General features: G+C 32.3%; 1 protein-coding gene across 1 annotated transcript in view; it reads right to left on the bottom strand.

The window, feature by feature from the left end:
* Positions 1-24,539, bottom strand: part of Ptr (patched domain-containing protein) — a 274,044-nt gene that overhangs the window by 90,551 nt on the left and 158,954 nt on the right. The window contains exon 3 of the mRNA XM_072523099.1: positions 19,854-20,068. Within this exon, the coding sequence (XP_072379200.1) occupies positions 19,854-20,068 (215 nt within the window). The remainder of the gene's footprint in view (positions 1-19,853; positions 20,069-24,539) is intronic.

Below are 24,539 nucleotides of genomic sequence, written 5' to 3'. Positions count from 1 at the left end.
ATCCATGGTTACGTCGTTGAAAACACGAAGCTGATAGATCAATCAGAATTGAAAGACAGTTGGTGTTTTCGCGATAACACAAGCTGTCTTTGGTTTGTGATTGGTCAGATTATGTGAAAATTTTAAGATGAGTGAAATAGTCAATAGTATGAAATAGTATAAGTAATGTCTAAGTCTAAATTAAATATGATGCAAATCAATTATGTTAAAAAACTGATTTAAAAAAAAATTATTTAAAAATTCCTTTAGAAAAGGTATAACATTAAAAAATCCTATCGGGCTACATTACAGAACGTGTTCGGAATTAATATTCCTTCATCAGTGCTATCTGGATGTACATGTATTGAGTCACTAAATACTTGGGTAAAACTCGTTAAATGTTGTTAAATTAACTTTAAGTTACATTATTTCACTTTATAAAGTAAGATGTTTAAGTTACAACAGAAATAGATGACATGAAAACTTAAGACTCCACTGGAGGTTGCTAGTCCTGAGACTAAGTGTCTACTAGGACTTGTTAAGCTTATACGAACACTGATATAATGGGTACACTTATAAAAAACATTGTATTAGTACATATGAACTTATTAATACTAAATTATAAATTTTAATTTTAAAGTTTAATATATATTAGTGACTGCCTTGGGCCTGTTCTGCAGAGCAGTTTGTCGAAACAAGGTGTAATATTAAAAATATACGCTTTCTGTTCTTTTTCTATATTTAGCCGCAATCTATATTTTATCTTCAAAACAGCCACCGTGGAAAATCCTGTTTCGTGAAGATAGGATGTTAAAAACAGTAATAGTATACGGAATGCTCTGATTTTCAGTGCAAAAAATTCATCATTTACCCCTGCCCAAAATTCAAAGAGGAATTTATTATTAAACTGTTTATTAATTTCGGCATTTATCGTGAAGTATATGAAAGTTTCTTCTTCGGCAGTAGAGAGCCCTTCGGGTGTAATAGTATAATTTGAAACGGGTTCCTAACCCACTCGTAACTAAGTATTAAATTGTTGTCGGCAAAAAAATATCTTTTGAAATTTTTTGTCAGTATCGCTAAATGATTTTCAATGGTCACAAAAACAACTTTCACATGTTGTTCTTCAACTTTATAAGTATTAATACATTCATCCACATTTGCAAACCTTCCTTGTTTTTTTTTTTGCTTTAAATTTCTGCTCCACAATTCCAATTTTCTACAAAAAGCATTAACTTTATTATTCGTATCCAATATATATGTATTGGCTCCTTAAAGCTGCAGGCTCAAAATATTTAGTTTCTCGAATGTGTCAACCAAGTTCCTCAATTTTAATTAAAATAAACCATCTCGGCTTCCGGTCTATTTTCTTCTAGAAAAATGACGATTTAATGTCTCAAGCAAAAACACGTTCTGAAAATTACCCACGTGATAACCATCTAACAATAAAATAATGATGCTGACTATTTCACTCATCTTAAAATTTTCACATAATCTGACCAATCACAAACCAAAGACAGCTTGTGTTATCGCGAAAACACCAACTGTCTTTCAATTCTGATTGGTCTATGAGCTTCGTGTTTTCAACGACGTAACCATGGATACCGATCGCAAAGCAAAGTTTGACGTTTGCCAAAAAAATTATTCTAGCTGTATACGTCAAAATGAGTCGTTTCGGTGGTACTTCAAACGAAGCTATAAACCAAAACATTGAAGAAAATATACCGAGTAACACAAGAAAATCTAAATCTTATATATGGAGACAATTTATGATGTTCTGTGTGGATCGCAACTACAAATTAGATGCAGAAAATAACAACGAAAGACTAACTAAATTCCTTCCCCTCATTCTACTGAATTTTTGACCTATCACTTTGTTCATGGAATAGTCTAATAAAATACCACTCGTGATTTAATTTAGCTTATAAGTCTGTCTTTTATTTCTAAACTCAACTGAGTTTCTTAAAGAAAACAAAAGATCAAAACAAAAATCTAATACCGTCATTATGTTTTGTTACTTACTTCGTTTGGAGTACCAGAAACTGAATTCACTACGAATTTTGACCAGGATGAACGGCATGTGGAATGCAATTTTAGATTTCCTTGCCGAGTAATTTATCCAGCTGTTTGTTTCGCAAGTTTTAGGAAACACAGTGGTAAAAATTTGAATTCGGTTTCGCTAGGTAGAAATCGTTTGATTTCTCTTTTTGTTTTTAGATGGCGTAGTTACGTCCGTATATAGTTATTTTGATAACTATTGTCTAGGACGGGAGAGATTTTTGTTTTGGTTCAGAGCAGTGGCTATACCGTTCTGACGAGACCTAAAGAGGTCGAAATACGTATAAGCGGTTGTCGCTGCCCTGTATCAAAACAAAAATCTAATACCGTCATTATGTTTTGTTACTTACTTCGTTTGGAGTACTAGAAACTGAATTCACTACGAATTTTGACAAGGATGAACGGCATGTGGAACGCAATTTTAGATTCCCTTGCCGAGTAATTTATCCAGCTGTTTGTTTCGCAAGTTTTAGGAAACACAGTGGTAAAAATTTGAATTCGGTTTCGCTAGGTAGAAATCGTTTGATTTCTCTTTTTGTCTTAATTGTGTTCAGTTTCGTAGGTGGTAATAAACACTCTTTAAACTCAAATAAAGAAAGTGGAAAATACATGTTTATTGCTTAAATATTATTCAGCCTCGACCAAATCCAAAGTCCACAAATGGCTATCTCGGTAATCTGATTAGGGTAGATCGAAATCTAATGAGACTCTGTTAGAGGAAATTAAGATTGTTGGCAGCGATTCGCAAGTTAGCAGTCGAAATTAAGAATATTGGCGGTGAAAACTTGTGAAGAGCCGACTGAAATTAAAAACATTGTTAAGAAGATTTGCAGAGCACTGGTCGAAATTAGGACCCTGAAGAGACGAGAAATACAAAAATAAAAAAAAATTGTTATAATTTTAATATGTCTTACCCAATTAAAAAGTACGGGTCTTTCCGAGCAGACGTGGTGTTATGAGTTCTTCAGCTGCAAACGGGAAATGACTATATTTGAAAATTAAGGTATATTTATATTGTCGACAGAAAGTACATAATTTCAAGTAACAGTTTTGGTTATTCAACAAAGGTTAATTTAAGACCGGGGTGGTCGGAAGATAACGGTGCTCTTTATTGGCAGTAAAACGGCATTATTTATTTATTTATTTAAAATTTATTATAATTGCAGAAATCATGTTACATTAGAAGTGGTCATAAAATTATATCATGGATAAATTAAAACCTAGAAGTTTTTTGACACGATACACGGTTCCCCAACTATCTCATGAATTTAGACGCCGTGCTCGGATCCTACTAGGAGTTACTGATATACCTAAAGCCTCAACCTCTACCAACACAAAATTATTTGAGACAGTGTATTTTCTACGATTAAGAATGCTAAGGAGCTACGTATTTAACATGCTGCTATTATACGGTGTAGAGGCCTGGACTCTCAAGCAGAACAATATAAAAAATATTGAAAATTCCGAGATGTGGTGCTACCGTCGAATGCTGAAGATAAGTTGGGTTGAAAGAGTCACAAACTTTGAAGTAATGCGAAGGATAGGAAAAGACTCGAATATTTGGGTCACCTGATGAGAGGACATAAATACGCATTACTTCAAAATATAATGCAAGGAAAAATAGAAGGAAAACGGAATCCAGGCCGTAACAGAATGTCATGGTTGCGTAATTTGAGACAGTGGTTTGGCTGTACCACTTATGAACTTTTTAGGTCAGCCGTAAACAAGGTCAGGATAGCCTTGATGATTTCCAATCTCCGATAGGAGTGGCACAAGAAGAAGAAGAAGAATTTTCTGATAGAAAACGTGATAGGTCTACCAGAAACTTTTGTAAAAATATCTTATATTCAAATATTAAGGACATTTTTCTAGAATATATTATATAATATATAGCATTTTATGAAAATGTTTTGTACCTTTCACACATGAATATACCAGTAAATAATAATTTGGTAAAATTTGGCTAAAAGAAAAAACAATAAACAATTTTAATTAATATATTCTACAGTGTTGTAGCCCATGCTCCTAATCGCGATGCTAAAAAGCATGCACTTACCGTAGATGGAAGATGAATAAAGCGGGTAAGATGAAGAGAACACTTTGACAAAAAGAAAATTAAATCAAAGAAGCCAAACATATTTAAACCAACTGAATGACTTTATAAACTGCCCTTGTGTACTAAACAAAAAAATAGGAGACTTCTATTCTTCTGTTGTTGCTTTTATCTAGAATCTTTCATGTTTGAGAGAAACTACAAAAAACAGTTTGTGGTTTTTGTTATTATTTTATGATAGTTAACAATAATATTAATTTTTATTTTCTGCGTATTTTCTGTCAAAAGTATACACGTTCTTTTGGTCATTTATTCAATTTGGCATAAATTTTTATATCAAATATATCCGTTAACTAGTGCTTTTTTACTTAGTTTGAACTACATGTTCGTTATAAAACATCAATTAATTTGAAAATACATACGAACGATATTTTCTAATGTTTAAATTTTTCAACGAGAAAGTAGTCACATTTAAAACAAGTTTAATAAATATTATTTTTCGCCATTTTTCTGTAAAACATAATTTGTCGCCGTAACACTATGTGGAAAGTTTTGTCATTAAACAATTTTTTGTACAACGTGAATCTTTTGTAAACAGGATCTTAATATTTTTTGGTTTATTAAGGATTACTTAAAATTGATATATAACAAAAGATACAAATATTAATTAATTTTTCACTAAAAATTTTGACACACAAAGAACATACACCAAGAAATTTCGCCAATTTTGTCAATTGGTTTATGGATATTACAGTTGGTTGTGAGGAACTTAAAGAAAATATCATGACAGACATATCACTTTTAAAATGCCACTTTTAAAATGACATGGTAAGTGGGAAACTGACATTTGATTGTTATGACGAGTCAACAAGTCAATACTATTAGATTAGTCAATAATTAGATTTTTGAAACCTTGTTATTTGTAAAAATAGATATTTTTAATCAAAATGTACTCAAATGTTCGTTAAAAGCAACTAACCAGGTTAAAAAAAAACATATAGAGCCGTTGAACGACGTTGTCGAGAAACTGGGAATGTGAGACAATTAAAATAAATTCTGGTAGACCAAGAACAATTAATAAAGAAAATATTATTTTAAATTTACTTGATCAAGATCCAACAGTTAGCGTAAGAAATATGGCAAGAGAAATAAATACGTCTTCGTCAAGTACTTGGCGGATACTTCAAGAACAGCAGCTACATCCTTATTATTACAGGTCTTATATACAGGTATTACAAGTCCAAGAGCTCTTGCCAGACGATCTATCGACTAGAGGGGATTTTTGTGAATAATTGCAAAAAAGGACAGCCCTCAATCCAAATTTTTTCAAATGCATTCTTTTTACGGACGAGGCCAGCTTTACGTGACAAGGTATGTTTAACTCCTATAATGTACACTCAGAGTAGCAATGTTGAAATGATGAAGTCTGTGACTGATTGAACAATTTTGTTCGACACTAATATTGCAGTTCCATATTGATGTTCTGGGTCGGTTCCACCTAAATAGTACATGTATCCATGTTTTGGTTTTTGTACTCCTGATCCAGGCCATCTTACTTCACTCATCCCCAAGATGTCTATTTTCTGTCTTACCATCTCGGCTTCAGTATTTGCCAGTTTCCCGGACATAAATAAGCTGCGTACGTTCCAGGTGGCGAGGCGTACTATTCGGTCATAATATATTTGTATTCTCTGTCCACTTTCTTGGGTAGTTGACGGGGGGATTCTTCCACCCTCTCCCCATTTAAGGGGTGCCCCGGACTGGGGGTCATAAAAGCTCCGATTCATAAGCCTCCTTGGTCATGCGATTTTAATTCTTTGGACTACACAATTTGGTCGTACGTTAAGGTAAAAGTTTATGTTACAGTGGTAAATTCACATGAAGAATTTTAAGATAGAGTTTAACGTCAGTTTAATGACATAATATCCCCAATCCCCAATCGTTTAGAAGATTAATGTATTCTTTAGAAAAAATTATAGACTTGTGTATTTTGTCGCAAATGAAGTCAGTTTCTACAAAGCTGCTCAATAAATAAACGTTGCGCAATTTTTGCCATTTTTTACTATTCCTGTGAGATCAATAACATTTATCAATTTTATTGACCAGTCGTAGTGAAATTTCTATTGTTAGAGCCTAATCTTTATAACATGAAATTTTAATTTTGAATTTTGGCAACAAATATGGGGCATTTAAAATATGCCTAAAAACGCAGATTTCAAACTTTCACATTACAAAATGATTATACGTCAAGGAAAATGCCTCCACGAAGACTATATTAGGTAGAATTTGTAGTTAATGTTGTATAGTTTCGAAAAACTTGTGTCATTGAAAATGGGCAGTTTTAAACGTTTTAGATCATTTGTAATTTGAACTTTTTAATATGTGATTTATTACATTTACTGAACTATTGAACTATTAATGAAAATTTCATAGTGACCGGATTTTATTTAAAACTCATTTCGTGCGCGTAACTGACACTCAAAACCGCCGGTCGCTTCAAGCATTGTTTCTGAGAGAACGGTTCACTCTACATAAGAAGTGCTAATAAACTTTTTTGTTAGAATTATTTTAGCTACATTTTTTATATAAAAAATTTTTTGTACGGCGTACAGATTCTTAATAAATTGATTTTTTCCGTTTTTATTGCCATACGAGGGATGGTTTTGAGGGGAAGCCCGGGGTAGGAGGTAAACTTTTTTGCATCTATTTTGTGGTACCAAAATTGAGATTTTTAGCAAAATTCTGCTTCTTATTGTTCTCCTTTTAGAGGTTTAGTAGCATTTTCGTCTCTAATGACTGAAGTATTAATTCAAGATCAATATTAGAAAAGAACGAATAAAAGAGAAACAAGAATAAAAAGTAATAAGGAAATATAGATATTGAACAAGAAACCATCGCAAAATAAATAAAATCTACTAAATAGGACATTATAATGAGAATACCTTCAAAAATGATAAAATGAAACAAAAATCGGATTCCACTGAATCAAAGAAATGGAGGAGGATCTAGGGAAACATGGTGAACCTAGATAAAAAAGGATAAACAAATAATGGAAATAATAGACTGGATGAAAAGAGATAGAAACATCTTCTTCTTCTTATTTTTATATAGACATGACTGTGTCTATTTTTCAATGTGCCTCCAGTAAATTGTCATTTCACCGTTTTCGTGGTCTTCCTACTGATCGTCTTCCTATTGAGGAACCGTTCCTTGCCGTCTTTACTACTCTATTTGTTGTCTTTCGGCTTATAAGATCGTTCCACTCTACTCTTCTATTTCTTACCCAGTTCTTGATGTTCTCCACTTTGCATCGACGTCGTATATCTGTACTTCTAGCTCTGTCCCATAGTGTCTTGCCATCAATGTTTACAAGTGTTTTTATCTCTGCTGTTTCTAACATGTTTTTGTCCTCTCTATGACAGGTCATGTTTCTGCCGCGTATGTCATTATTGGTCTGATGACTATTTTGTAAATTATATCTTTAATTTCTTTCCCGATATTTTTATTTCTCCATATTGTTTTATTCAGGCAGGTTACGGCTCTAATTTCTGTATTCACTTGATCTTCCACTTCAGTTTCGAGCTTTCCGTAGCTAGATAATGTGATGCCTAGATATATAAACTCCATCAATTATTCTATTATCTTACCTTTCAGCTCCAATTTACATCTTAGTAAATTTGCTGTTGTAATCATGCATTTTGACTTTCTTTGATCGAAACATAACGGCTTGAAAACGTATAATGAACTTACAAAAACAGGATTGCCACTAGCCGCTTGGCATTGTTTTGTAAAATTTTATATTATTTGTATAAACAGACCCATATAAACGATATTCCTAGCTTAGAAAAAGAAGTAAGAAGAATGCAGGGGCTTAATTATGCAATAAGAAATAAACCGATAAATTGATTATCTGAAGACTCGAAAGTGAATTAAGCGCAAAACAACTTAGTTTAAACTGCACAATATTGTTGTGTTACATACCCCTAATTGCGGTCCTGTCATAGGGTAATTCAAGAAGCCGAATTCACCTCATTATCGGTAATCTTCTGGAATTTTGTATTATCGCCTGGATTTGGCCGCCGTCTCTCCGCTAGCTATGCCAGCTATTTTAAGAACATCTGTTCTCGTTATATAAGCCGCTGAAGCGGCTTTTAAAAAGTAGTATTGGCAAATTGTTTCGTAAGTGATATCAGTGTGAATTGTAAGCGATAATTTTTAAATTAATTAGAATTTGCAATTAAGTGAAATTTGGAATTGAATAAAGCTAGTTAAACCACGTTTACTTCAATTAATGTCTAAAACCACAAAAAAACGTAACAATATTATAATCTAATCACAGCTAACAATAAGCGCGTCTATATTCAGTGGATTTAATGCAATTCGATAATATTAGACGTTAGTTAGATTTTGGATTGGATTTTGGTATAGAATTGTTGTAGAAGAACACTCTAAATATATATACCAGGTTTCTGACTTTGTTAGGGTGTTGACTGTGTTTGGCATATTGATCCCAAATATATAAGGGTTATTTCTTTTTCTTCTCCTTCCATTGTTCATTTTTAGCATAGGCCAACTCCTTTCATCGATCTCTATTCTGAGCAACATACTTCCAGTTTGTTCCTGCTACTTTTTTTATACCATCTACCCATCCTATCTGTAGTCTTGCTCTTTGTCATCTACCTTTGTAAGGTCTCCAATATTGCATTTTGGCATTCTAACGTTGGTCTTTTGTCCAGCTATGTAGTCTGCGAAGCTCCATTAGAGTTTAACAATTTTTTTTTAGTGTTATCCTTGACCACTGATTTTGATCTTGCCCATATTCCTCTTTTTATCTGAGAGTCGTATACGTAGCATTGCTCGTTCTATTGCCCTTTTTGTTGTGGCTAGTTTATTCATATTTACCTTGGTTAGTGTCCAGGTTTGACATCCATATTTATGTCATGATAGGAAGGATGCACTGGTTGAATGCTTTACTCGTCAAGTAATGAGGTATTTGCAGTTCTTCAGTATCCAACTGAGTTTTCCATGCCAGTCTTACTTTTCTAGTAATTTTCGCACTTTGGTTCTCTTCGTCAAGTTTCATAATTTTGCCTAGGTAGATATTCATGGACTTCTATCTTACTGCCATATATAGTTATTTGATAAAATAAAGGCAGATATCTAGAACAATTTTATTAATTAAATCTTGCCCAAGTACTTTCGCTTCCTAGAGCATCTTCAGGGGCATCTGAAATAAGCCAAGAAACGTTTTTTTAAATGAAGAAATTAATTAACCTCGATAAAAACTCGAAGTTAATGAATAAGTAAAGTTTTTTGTGATTAACGTTTTGGACTTACTTCGTCAATTTTGGGCTATCCAACAATCGCAGAATGTAATAAACATAAAATTAAACATGAAATTGAACATAACACTACACTAAACAAGGACAAACAGTTTAAAATTAATTAAAAAAGTCGAAGCTACATTCTGGTCGGCAACAGGATAGAGAATGGCTCCCGGTATTAACGGAAATGTCAAGGTGACATGTGACATATGACAGCTTAAATGGGCAGTTACAATCATGTAGATGTGATCTGCACATTTCAAAATTCTATGTAACTAAGCATTGACCAAAAGTCCAACTGACACTACTATAGGAAATCAATTGATGAAATATGACATATAGAATATTTTAACTAGATTGCATAATCCAGATCTCACACTTAAACCTGTCTATAATAATAAGGGGGTTAGTTTGAGAGCAATTGAAGTGAACTTAAAGTATAAGTGCAAGAAATAGACTAAACAATCTATTAGACAGTGGGTGGTTGACAACAATAAAAGGGTCTACCAGGCACTATCAATACTGTAGAAAAGAAGAAATCTGACTATGAAATTAAAATACTATAAATTAAAAAACCAAAATTGAAAGCAAAGTATAAATGGGTATAATTTAAGTAGTTCAGTTAAACCCCCAGTCAATGGGAGAACTATAAAATTAATATGTAAAAGCGTTACTCAAGACCAACTGACCAACAGTGAGAGATGTTGAAATATACAACTGTGGAGATGGTATATCTAAATTACGCAGAGGCATGGAGAGTGTAATTAACGCCAACTATAGCTCAATTGAACCTGAGCAAGCTAGTTCTGTAAATTGTTAAAGAATAAGATAGTAATGTTGAACAAAGTATGAAATTAATAAATTTTTAATGGGTATATTCAGTGCAAGAAGTTTATTGTTAATTTCAATAAAAAATCGCGGAATTTACTGCGTGTATTTTAAAGAATAAGTTTCCCCACATAACTTTTTCAGCATTCAGCGGATCGTCCTGAAATGTTTACTGAAGTACCTTTTTATAGATGAGTGTAACCTATGAGTATAAAAGGTATGCCACTAAGGATCATTTCAAATTTTTTAAGTTTTCCCTTTATAGCTTTTTCAGCGTTTATGATGTAAAAATGTTGCAAACAGCATTTTATTCGTTGTTGAAAAACAAAAAAATCTATGGTTTGTAGAAATCTGTGCCATCAATAATAAACCCTAGGTAACACTGTTTTTGTTGCAGCCTTATTCGTGATTAATTTTGTTAAGATACATTTTTTTAAGCACACTGTGGATATCATATGCACACCTTCAAAACTTGGCGTGATCATTAGTATTTGTGTTACACAACAATATCTCGAAAAGCTAAATTGTGTACTTAAATGCTGAAAAAAATATGATAATAATTGTATTTCGATGCCCTACTTAGCAAAACTCTTAACTCCCTATTTTGGCGAAAACCACTTTTAATTAGGGATGGCGGTTTTTGACAAAACACCGGTTTTCGGTTATACCGGTTTTTTTTTGCTTACGGTTTAACCTGGCGGTTATAACCGGCCAAAAAAAACCGGTTTTTCCAAAAACCGGTTTTCGGTTTTTTTAATCCAATAGGTTACTAGTTTGCACTTTCAGTTTGCTTCTGTATTTATGAAATAAAATAAAATTTGAATTATGGTTTTGTTTGGAATAATTACTTGAGAATAATAATTATGATTGGGATCCAAAATAATACCTAACCTAATCCTAATCACCGTAAAAACCTAATAACCGGTTTTTACTTTAAAAATAAAAAACCGGTTATAACCGGGACAAAAAACAACCGATAAAACCGGTTATTGCGAAGTAAAAAAACCGGTTTTTGATTAAAACCGGTAGCTTTTTCCCATCCCTACTTTTAATAGCAAGCTCAAAAGAAATCAATTCTCTACAGACTGACAGATCTCCGACCTTCAGAAAAAATTATTCTGTGTTATAATAAAGAATTAGCGTACTACTTAACTCCAGTCTGTCGTTTTCATGTTGGCACAACTTCTAACTCCCAGTTGTCATGTTGTTATTCTATGAGAAGGATTTAGTCTGGTCGTTCTTTTATTGTTGTTATATTTTGATTTTATTTAAGTGCTCTTTTGAACTTTAAATATCGAAAAGTAAGTACAAAACAATTTAATTTTTAAGCCTAACCTGTACCATGCAAAAGTAGTGAGTTTATAATAATGATTTAATAAAAGCATGGAGATACGAGATTTGCTAAAATTTTATAGGTTATGTCAGCTCGTTAAATAACTGGAGTTAAGAGTTTTCCATTAATTCTAGGTAGTCTTCTAGGTAGCAATAATAGTGAACAGCTTACAGAAAAAATAACAGGTCGTTTGGATTATGAAAATGTTGATTCTACTGATGTAGAGTGTACTGTTAATATCCCAAAGAGCATAAACATTGTCGCAATAGCAACAATAATAATTAATGTACCCCCGGAAGAAGAGGAAAGTGAAATATTTGTTGGCCCCAATGATGGTTTTTATTCACCTTGCCCTCAGACGATATGAGTTTTATGCTGAATCTTGAAAATGTAACAGTTACCGAATCTCTTCAAACAAACAATTTGCCTAATGGGATAAGCAGCTCATATACAATGGATAAAACCTTACATAAATTGCAGGACTCAACTCTAAATATTGTTGAGCAGTTGGAGAATTACGAATTTAAAACACCTAATCAAACTGAACTTTGTATTAATATTATTAATAATAATGACATTGTTAATAATACTATTAGCGATGAGCAATCAGATAACAATGAAGAGTATAGGCCTAATGAACGTGAACATAAAATTGACAATGACTTTGATCATAATTCGAATAAAATATCAAGTAAAACCAAACGCAAAAAACGACACCAAGTGAATCAGCAAACTTGGAACATTAGGAAAATTAGAACAGCCAGAAAATTAGGAAAGGAATATTGCGGTAAATGAAAAACAAAAAATGGACCGTATTATAAAAAAGCTGCAAAAGTAATGAAACAAAGATGCAAGTGTAGCAGAAAAGAAAATCGTGTAATCCAGTGTCTAAGACTAAGATGATAGAAAAGAAAATTTTGAAGAGTTTTGGAAAATGGATTGGCCAGAGAAAAAGCTATTTCTGAGGTTTTTGACCCAGAAATCTAACACTGTTAGGGCTCTAGACCGAAAATCAGAGCCAGAAAGTAGAAGAATAAACTCTTGCAAATATTTTCTTAAACAGAATGGTTCTGCAGTTCGTGTTTACAAGAACATATTCCTGAATACATTACACTCAATGATGATGAGAACTCTGTCGAACCTAATTTTAAAAAACCTAGAAAACCCAAAGAAGTGGAATCACTTGAAACATTTTTGATGGGGTTACCCAAAGTTGAATTGCATTATTGCCGCAAGAGAACATCAAAGTTATATCTTGAGCCTGGCTGGCAATAAAAAAGAAGCGTGTACACGTTTTATAAAGATAATTGGTACGGAGAACAAAATGTAACTCCGGTGTCACAATGTTGGTTTTCACAGATTTTTGATGATCAAAATCTTTCTATTTATTAAACCAAAAAAGATGCTTGCGATATTTGCAAGTCTTTTAAAACGGGAAATTTGAGTCAAGACGAGTATGAAACGCATATTCTTAAGAAAGATGGTGGAAACGGGCTGGGCTCCTCTGCACTGTCCAAGTGTAGCCGAATAAATATATCGGCCGGGTACAAGTAATTAAGTTAAATTACTTCGGATTATCCTTCGACTTTGGTGTATTTTCATTAAGCGGTGGTTCTTTTGTTGTTTGTATTTAAATAAAGTACTTCTTACTCAGTAGAAATGTATTTTTTCAATTATAGCCAGTATACTTTTAAATCATTCAATAGATAATACAGTTACCATTTATTTGCTCTCTGCTTTATATAAGAAATATTATCACTTACAATTGTTAACACGTGATCGGATGATTCACAAAATGAGGACCCTTAAGCTAGCAGGGACACATGACAGGAATCCAATTTAACCTACGTAATATTTTTTCACCCATTTGTCACTAATTTATTACCACCCTAATAATTTTTCACCATACAACCAACCTTAAGAGGAGCGATTCTGCTGGCTTAAGATTCAAGCTAGCAGAATTCAAAAAAGAAACTTTTTGTTGATGGCATATGTTTTCACCCATTTTTCACTAATTTATTGCCACCCTAATAATTTTTCACCACCAAATCAACCTCAATGGGAGCGATTCTGCTGGCTTAAGGTTCAAGCTAGCAGAATAATAAAATAAAAAAACCTTTTGTTGATGGCATATTTTTTCACCAATTTTTCACTAATTTATTACCACCCTAATAATTTTTCACCACCAAATCAATTTTAAGGGGAGCGATTCTGCCGGCTTAAGGTTCAAGCTAGCAGAATTAAAAAAAAAAACCTTTTTGTTGATGGCACATTTTTTCACCAATTTTTCACTAATTTATTACCACCCTAATAATTTTTTACCACCAAACCCCTCTTAATGGGAGCGATTCTGCTGGCTTAAGGTTCAAGCTAGGAGAATTCAAAAAAAAACTTTTTGTTGATGACATATTTTTTCACCCATTTTTCACTAATTTATTACCACCCTAATAATTTTTCACCACCAAACCACCCTTAATGGGAGCGGTTTTTAAAACTTTTTGTTGATGGTATATTTTTTCACCAATTTTTCACTAATTTATTACCACCCTAATATTGTTTCATCATCAAACCACCCTTAAGGGAAGCCATTCTGCTGGCTTGCGGTTCAAGCTAGCAGAATTAAAAAAACATATTTATAATATACCACAGTGTTTTGCTAGGTTTTTACGAATTTATTACCACCCTAGTAATTTTTCACCCCTTAACTACCCCTTGTGAAAAGTCAATAATTGTGTTAGATTAAAATTTAAGGAGAATTTTTTTTTCAAATTTACTGTCCACTACTTATAACTAAAATAAAAAAGTGTTTTGTTAAGTTTTTACTAAACTTTGACCATCCTGATAATTTTGCTCCCATAAACCTATTCGAAAACTTTCCTACTAGCTGAATATTTGAACCAGCAAAATTAGAAAAAAAACGTATTTTTGCAATACCACAGTATTCTGCTAAGTTTTTACGAATTTCTTACCACCCTAGTAATTTTTCACACCCAAACTACCCCTTGTGATAAGTCAATAATTCCGTTGAGTTAAAATTTAACGTGAAAAAAATCTTTTTTTACAATTTCACTATCCTCTACTTATAACTGACATAAAAAAGTATTTTTACCCTGATAAGTTTCCATCTCTAAACCAATCTTATTTGGAAACCTTCCTGCTAGCTTAATAATCAAGCCAGCGGAATTAAAAAAAAATATTTACGATATACCACAGTGTTTTGCTAAGTTTTTACGAATTTATTACCAACTTAGTAATTTTTTATCCCTCGACTAAACCTTAGTGGACGTCAATAGTTCTGCTACGTATTATGCTAGATTTGTACTAATACATTACCATCCTAGTAATTTTTCACCCTTCAACTACCCTCTATGAGGAGTCAAGAATTCTACTACGTTAAAATTTAAGGTGATAAAAAATCTATTTTTATAATTTTACTGTATTCTACTTGTAACTGAAAATATAAATTGCTTGCCAGGTTTTTACTGAATTTGATCCACCCTTATAATTTTTGACCCCCTAAGCCTCAGTTAATGGGAAACATTTAACAAGAACAAGATACACATTTACGCTAGGTGAATAAAAAATCTTTTTGAAAACACAAGAGTGCTCTGCTACAATTTTACTATATTTTTACCAGCCTAGTCATGTTTTTCTCAACTATCCTAATTGAAAAACATTTTCAAATGTTATTCTATACTAACTAATATTTATTTTTTTAATGTTTAAATATTAAAAATATGAAAACACTTTATTCCAAAAACTATAAATTTTACCTGTTTGAAAAAATTGACTCTGATTCGAGTCGTATTACATGGCTAAGCGAAATCGAATCGTTAGTCCCTTTTATGAATATAAAATAACTGAAATCAAGTTGAGTTTTAGTAAATACAATGGAATTTTTATATTTCACAAAATAAATTACCAGGTAAGAAATATTCAAATTGAAATAATTTTATTACGTCTATTACATTATTTAACTAATTGTAAAGGAGGGTCGGGACCGTGCGCACCTATTGTTAAAAGATTAAAATATTTGTATTCATTAGGTACATGAAAATTTGAAAAATAATTTAGGTATTTAATATTTTAATATTATTTAAATAAGAAGAGTATTAACGATTGGTCAAAACATAATTTTAAGATTAGGTGTATAACATAAAGAATTTATATTGGAAAACATTTTAGGATATAAATATTTTAAGTAGGTATATTCAAATGAGACCGAAATTACCGGTTGGTCAGAACAGCTGATATAGATTATTTGCGTAGTAAAATAAATTTATATTAGCAGCATTTTAAAAATTTAAAGATATTTTTATTTTAAATCTTTGTCGATTTTTCATTCATTGTCAGTTGAATATAGGTAAAAATTAAAGGTTATTACAAAAAAATATTAACCTATTTATTTTGTTTATGGAAATGTTTGAAAGAATCGCCCACGGAGAGATCCGGTTTCTCGGCACAATCCACACACTCATAAATTGGGATTTTTCTTATTTTTAGGATAGGACATACTCTGCATCTTTTCGTTTTCGTTTCGCGTTTGTCCGATTTATTAGCAATTATTTATAGGTAAATATTCGCGTGCGATATTCCGTCTTTCTTTGCTTTTTTATAAATTAATTTACGAATTAATTCTAACCTTGATATCGTCTTTTATGTCTTTTGTTTAGTATATTGTTTAAAACTAAGTCTAACTTTCCACGGTACCATCGATTAATCTAGAGATAAATCTTTTACTGGATAATTCAGACCAGTCATTTTATTATTAAAAAGTCTATAACTGTTCTTATTCTATAAAACCGATATTCAGGAATACCATTAGGTCTCATTGGATTATGGATGAAGTTTAAGCACCTTGAAATTATAAGAAAAAGATCTCTTCCGATGTTCTGCAAAAAAGATTTTAAGTTGAATAGTGGATCTGTTTTCCAATAACCCTCCAATCTTGAAATCCGTATGTGTCAGTGTGGAGGATAATTTCCATAAATACTAGAAATTCAAATAAGAAAAGTAGTTTACATCTTTAAATGCTAGAATTTACACAAACACCAACTTCAACTTTTTTATATGCTAAACATTGCAATATTGTTGTTTTGTACATTGCCTATTTTTTAACAAAATTAAAAAGGGATAATTCCCGTGAGTTGGCTGTATATCATATAGTTAAAAAACTCGAACATTGAAGTAAAACACTGTTGTAATTGGTATATTTAATTAAATTTTAAAAATCCAAAAGGATTAAGTTCAAAACGTTTTCGGACTTCAGTCCACCTTCAGTAAAATTTGTAGTACTTTTAGTAAGTAATTAATAAGTAATAGGTAAGTAGTAATTTTTAATTAGATATAAAAATTATTAAAACAGAAGTGTTTTTCACACACACACACACACACACACACCGCGTAAATGTTATGAAGTATTTTTGAAAAAAAAATTTATTTAATTTTTGTTAAAGGGGTAGTAAGGGGTGAAAAATTACTAAAGTTGTAATAAAATCGTAAAAACCTAGCAGAAAACTGTGGTATATCATAAATATTTTTTTTTTAATTCTGCTAGCTTGAACCGTAAGCCAGCAGAATCGCTCCCCTTAAGGGTGGTTTGTAGGTGAAAAAATATTAGGGTGGTAATAAATTAGTGAAAAATTAGTGAAAAAATATGCCATCAACAAAAAGTTTTTTTTTTAAATTCTGCTTGCTTGAACCTTAAGCCCGCAGAATCGTTCCCATTAAGGGTGGTTTGGTGGTGAAAAATTATTAGGGTGGTAATAAATTAGTGAAAAATGGGTGAAAAAATATGCTATCAACAAAAAGTTTTTTTTTAATTCTGCTAGCTTAAACCTTAAGCCAGCAGAATCGCTTCCATTAAGGGTGGTTTGGTGGTGAAAAATTATTAGGGTGGTAATAAATTAGTGAAAAATTGGGGAAAAAATATGCCATCAACAAAAAGTTTTTTTTTTTTTGAATTCTGCTAGCTTGAACCTTAAGCCAGCAGAATCGCTCCCCTTAAGGTTGGTTTGGTGGTGAAAAATTATAAGGGTGGTAATAAATTAGTGAAAAATGGGTGAAAAAATATTACGTAGGTTAAATTGGAATCCGCTCATGTGTCCCCGCTAGCTTAAGGGTCCTCACAAAATGCGGCAGTTGAAAATTAAGAGCCGTCTGTCTTCTTAGGCAGTTGAACGTAAAAGAGGGCGAGATCTGTTCAATCTGTCGCAGAGTCAAATTTTGGTCTGTACCAAAGGGTGGGCAGCGGTAGGACGCGGGAGCGCTGTTGCCAGTTTGGATCAAATCCGAACAGATGAAGCAGGGATACAAAAAGATGTAGATAAAGAAGACTCAACTGGTGTACCATTCACAATGGATTTACAATCATTATTACTTTGCCCTAAATCTTCAGTATCTTCTCTCTACTATAAAATCAAGTTGTCTGTCCACAACTTTACAATTTATAACATAAACGCCAAAAAAGAATTCTGTTTCATCTGGAATGAGACAGAGAGCGGTTTGACTTCCAACGAGTTTTCAACAATAATTTCAGATTTTGGTTTATCAAACCTGCCCTTACCTGAGGGAAAGGAAAAAATTTTTTTGTACAACGACGGCCCTTCGTACCAGAACCGTTGCTGTACATTAGCCAATGCGCTTCTTCATATTGCATCTACTAACAATGTAATAATTTGAACAAAAGTTCTTAGAAGAACGGAAGTTAAAAAATAAAACAGTTCGTGTACCAGCAGATTATATAACAATCTGTAAAGAGCCCAGAAAATTCCCTTCTCCATATACAGTGAAGTATTTGGATTACAAATATTTCAAAAATTTTGATAGTCATTTATTTTATAATAGCATTAGACCAGGCAAACTGGATCTACCTGAGTTGTCGATATACGTGCACTGAAGTATTTACCAATCAAACAATTCAATTCAAATTGAATTTTTCTGATGAATGGGAAAATCTACCCCAAAACACAAAGAAAAGACAAATTAATTAATCCAACGACAATTCCAAGTCTTTACACCAAAAGACTATATCGATTAAATATAGGAAGTATTTTGATTTACAATCCTTAACATCCATTTTGGAACCAGATTGTCATCCCTTTTATGCTGCAATTCCTCACGATTAAACACCTTGTTTGTGTTAAACTTTACTGTAGTTTGTAAAATTTATGTTTTTTATTTAGTATTATAACTTTAATTAAAATTTGTTGGGTTAAAAAGATATTTTTGTATTAATAAACTTAAAAAAAGACTTATTTTCTGGATCACTCTTTTTTCCATTTTAACAAATAAATGTTGGAAAATCACCGATATAGTGTGTGTGCAAAACTCATAACTCCGTAAAAAAACTATAAAATAAAAAAAATTACAATTAGCTATTTGAGTTAAAGGATACAAATATATATTTGATATATTTCAAACCAAAAATATGACTGCTAATATAAATAAAATTTTACAAAGTTTTTATTGTCTCCTATAAAATTTACTATTTTGGGTGCAAAAAAAGTTACAAGGTCTGATAATTAAGGTAGCGATTTGTCGAGGTTTTGATTTTTTTATGAGTGCACCAACTGGAATACATAAAAAAAATAAGATTTTGAACGTTGTAATAGCATTTGTGTTTATAAATAAAATAGAATATATATATCTATATATATATATATATATATATATATATATATATATATATATATATATATATATATATATATATATATATATATAGATCAAAATTTTCTAGCAAAAAGTTCGCTTTGACAATAAAAGTTTAAGAAAGCTAAGTGTCATACAAAATAATATAAAAAATTAAAATATAATATAATAAACCTTAAAATATATCGCGTATATCTCCGCCTTTCTTAAGACGGACAAATAACATCACGGTTTCAACACAAACCATATACGTAGGAATGTCAAAGAAATGGTTTACTTTAACTTAATTTAAGTTCGAGAATAAACTTAAAACTGTCTGATATGGACACGAAAACGTCAAATAAAATCTTAAAATTTTTAGTTCGTAGCCAACAAAATAGTTGGGTGAGAAATATTTTTTATTATTTATATATTCGTGTCCTACTGTTACAAATTGAATAATGAATGGTGATTAGGTTTTTAATTATATTGGTTAAAAAAATTTATTGTTTGCTTAGTTTTTTACGAGCATCAGATTATGTAATAAGTGTTATAAATAAAAAAACAATAACGAGGAAATAACATATGTAACAGATTTATAAATTTCGCTAGTGCTAATGTGGTTCTAATTATTAAAAAAACTTACGTCTTCCATTATGTAATCCAGATTTAAGATATCGTTGTTAAAACAATCCGTTAACCATCTCGCACATATGTCTTTATAGGTATATTCTACATCATCGTACATTATCGTCATGTTCTGAATGTACCCATCCAACAATCGCAATTCCTTCCAAACGTTGACTCTTAGCATATTTTTATCGCCATCTTTTGAGGTTAGGATCACTCTTCCAAAACGACCTAAAAACACAACAAATTATAAAATTATCAGTAGGTAATGATACCACTGGTTAGAAATTACGTGAGAGAATGGTAACTGTTTTGATTTATTATGAACGAGAATGTCGTTTAGCGCGTATACCGGTCATTCAAAGGCATTCTAGTTTTAGGAAATCGTTTGACTTTTGTCTTTATACTAACTTAACTTAACTTTATACAAATAATCGGTTACTATTAATTGTCACTGAAAATCACTTTTAAAATTTCATTTTTGTCAAAATTGAATATAAACTGACTCCAAACTTATAAACAAAACTTTATATACTTTTATACCAATTCTAGAGATAACATTATTTCTCCATTTTTGCTTTTCAATATTGCTAGTCCTTACGTTAATTCTAAGCTTAGTTCTAAATTTTAATGAGTTTGAATTCCTCTTAATTTATTCACATTTTTGTTTCCAGTTTACGAATTTTTGTTTGTCAATATCTATTAATAGATTTTAAATATATATATATAGCAGTAAAGAAAAAACAGTTAAAATTTGATTTTGGAATAGTGACACTTATTCGCTTATACGTATTTCTACCTTCGTCAGGACTCTTCAGAGTGACTGCCCAGAAGGATTCTGAAGCTCTGAAGCTTTTCGTTTTTCCCTCTTAAACTCTTTTAAATCCTTCTTCCTTTATTATTTATTCATACCTTTTTAACATGCATTTCTTCAGGTGCCATCTGAGCGAGGGTGGATCGGCATTCATCACAGCTATTCGGATTTTAGAGACAGCTGCCTTTAAAAGTTTATTTGATGTACATCTGTACCATTATCTCAGGTTGCGCATGGTATTCTACGTCTTCCTTTGATTCTCTTTCCTTTGATCTATCCCTGGATAATCAGATGGAACAAGTTGTATCTCTCTCCACATGTAATATGTCGAAGATATTCCAATTTTTTTTGCTTTGATTGTATTTAAAATTTTGATTTCTCTTTTTATTTGTGACGTAGCTGTTGACAATATTTTCAGAGTACTTGTAGACATCTAGAGCTCGGTCGCATTTAAGCTCCAAGCTTCTATTCCACAAAACAAAGTCGAGAAAATGTAGCTCCTTGCCAACCTAACTCTTAACTCTAACTTCAAATCTCTTCTGCAGTGCTGCTTTTCTCTTTAGTAATTCTTTACACGGAACCAATAGACAATGTTTTAGTCGATCCCAGTGCTCGTCAATATCATGGTGTCTATGTTCAGTTTGGTACAGTTTATATGCTGTTAATGTTAAAGGCATTCTTTTACGTTGGGTTTTTAAGCTTGCTTGGGTCTATTCTACGAATTCTTTGATGTCTTTTAATGTTTTTAAGTGTGAGTGTGCTATAAGTGGGTTGTGATCAACATTACGATATTTTTCGTTTATCATAATGTAGTCTATCTGGTTCCTTTCTCTCTCTTATGTATCTGCGGCAGGGGCAGATACACGTGGACAAAAAAAGGGAACACCCTCCCCCAAAATTAAAGAAAACCTATTATTTATATCTGTTATGTAGTTTGGGTTTATGTTTTTTATGCCTTTTGTTTGGGTTTTTTATTGGAACTCGCCCCCCCCCCCCAAGTTGAAAGTTCCATCAAAACCGAATGTCTAGATCCGCCACTGATCTGAGGGCGATCACGATGTATACAGTCGTCTGTTTTGTAGTTTGCAGAATGTGTTTGTAATAAATAAGTTCTGCTTTTGTTAAAATTGTAATAGACGGCACCCACTCCCGTTGAGATTTCCCACACCATAGTTTCCTTCATATTTTCCACTTCCACTTTGCTCTTTTCCAACCTTTCGATTAAGATTACTAGATTGAGAACTATTACTGCCACACCGTGTCTGTGTTGGTTGTCCTCGGTACCGGAATAATATAAGGTGGCTTCATCTGTTGAGAAACAACCTGAGTTACGCCACCTGGCTTAATTGATTCCCATAACATCAATATTTAACCTGTTTATTTAACCTATTTAACCTGTCTTTAACTACACCTAATCTACTGGTAATGCCATTTATATATTTAGGAGTAGATAGTGCTCGAGACATCTTTCAAGAAACGACCACCCAGTAAGAAAAGCAACAACCGCCATTGCTGCATTAACAGATATAATATGAAGAAACCAGCTCATGAGATTTAAGCAACAGCACGAATATATAAAACTATAATTTGGTAAATACTTAAATAAAATAAGTTATGGTTGAATGCTTGAATATATGAATTTTACAAATAAAAAAATCTCGCTTAACCGCTTAACGCACAGATTTATTTGCAAAAATACGTCACAAAATTATCTATTTATTTTATTACAGTAAAATAAACTACCAGCAAGACTATTGTCACTAGATATAATCTAAAGTAAAAACAGCATATCTTAATAGAAACATAAAATAACAAAAAATATCCTCATGCGCTCACCCGAGGTAACTCGGGCCTACATCAAAAATACTACAGGTAAGATAAGAAAATCACAATTCACGTACTTTTAAATATTAGTAACAGTATGGTACACTCTAAAACAAGGAGTGGCACACAGAGGTACGTCAAAGTTAGGGCAGAAATATCTTGTTTCTCTTCTAATTTTCTTCCCACGCGCATCTCGAACTCTGCTACATACTCGACATTGACGAGTTGGATTTTGGTTTTTTTTTGCCATAGCCGGAATATACTCGAGGAAATGACGCCTTGTGAGTCTAACAGGTGTAAAACTCGTCGATGGACGTCCTTTGCGACAAGCGAAATCATCTCGATGATATTTTTCCATTATAAGTTGTATTAGTTCCAGTCTATAATCGAATGATGATTTATTCCCTCCAGTTTTGCGAAATAATACAAAGGAATTCCACAAAGCCAAATCAAACAGGTGAAAGAAAATTTTCTTATACTTTTTTCCTCTTTTTTGTAGAATATTGTAATCTGCTATATGCTGATCGACACGGTCGACACCGCCCATGGTATCGTTATAGTCGATAACAACTGTAGGCTTAACTTTTGTGTCATTTCTTTTTGTTAGAGATAGTGCAAACACTCTTGACCACGGCGCAGTAGACGAAATTTGGTTTACAATAGAACCTTTCTGCCTTTACGTGAATTTTGACTCCGCCTTCGCGCAGCTCCATGGTCAGGAGTGTTTGCACTATCTTTAACTCCTGGATAGCCTTGAAATGGACAGTTGAAATTAATATTATATCCTTTTTATCCTTTATCCTATATGTCACCTTTTCGCAACTTTTTATTTTTTAATTCGGTTGGAACTTCTTTTCTGGATACCTTCAATGTCCCGTACACATCGGTTTTATTGGAAATAAGTATATCAGCAAGTTGTGGTGAATTATAAAAATTGTGCATAGTCAAACAGTATCCTTGATTGAGTAATGGCTTCGACATAGTCATGACTACTTGAGCTAAAACTGGAAAGTCTGCATAATCTGGATCAAGATTGGTATGTCTTCCTGTGTAAATGAGAAAATTCCACACGTAACCACTTTTTGATTCACACAATAGATAGGTTGTTATACTAAATCTGGTTTTTTCATTGGAATATACTGGATCCATGCAAGCCGACCTTTGTATAATAGTAGGCTTTCATCGATGGTTACATATTTTTCAGGTGTCACTGCGTCACCAAACTTGGCACATAATTTTTCGTACACTGGCCAAATTTTGTTCAGCTTAGGATTAGAATGTGTTGCGGCGACGAAATTATCATTATTGTTGAAATGAAGGTTATGGTTTATTGATTCTAATCGTTTATTACTTACACACTTTAAGAAAAAAGGTGTCGTGATCAGTGGATTCTTAGACCAATAGTTAATCGTATTTCAGGTTTTTTTATTATGCTTTCCAAAATGATAAGGCCCAAAAAGACTCTCAGTTCCGACGAATTTACCATATACCAACTACTGTCTCTATTGTTTTGATCCGCATATCGGTTAGTTTCTTCTACAATGGAATTTATTACGTCATCATCCAAGAAATTTTCAAAAAATTGCAATATATTCCAGTCAGTAGCAGTAAAATTTATACCCGAAACAGCAGTAAAAGGAAAATATGGGGATGCAGGAGCATTTGGCGGTAATTTGCACCATGTTCGTATAATAGTCATACTCACAGTATCATCCGAAGTTGAAGAATTTTGTGAAGAAATGTCGATACTTGTATCTGAACCATTTTCGTTTATATTAGTTTCGACATCAGATACATCTGAACTTAATAAATACTCATCACTACTCATTTTGCAGTCAATAAAAGAATTAAAAAAACTATAAAAATAACTAACGCATTGCAGAGACAAATTAATATGCCACTTATATCTGTCTTTCAAACAAACTAAACTTGACTAAATTTGACCTTGACTGAACATTCCAGCCGGCGCGGCGGTCGATCATAGGACGTTTAAAATTAGAAACGAGAAAACAAGGTGGGGGAACCGTTATTTAGCGCTAGACGAGTTGTAGGCGCATTATATAT

Source organism: Diabrotica undecimpunctata, chromosome 2 (assembly GCF_040954645.1).
Source record: "Diabrotica undecimpunctata isolate CICGRU chromosome 2, icDiaUnde3, whole genome shotgun sequence".
Lineage (NCBI taxonomy): Eukaryota > Metazoa > Arthropoda > Insecta > Coleoptera > Chrysomelidae > Diabrotica > Diabrotica undecimpunctata.
This window is presented reverse-complemented; position numbering and strand designations above follow the sequence as displayed.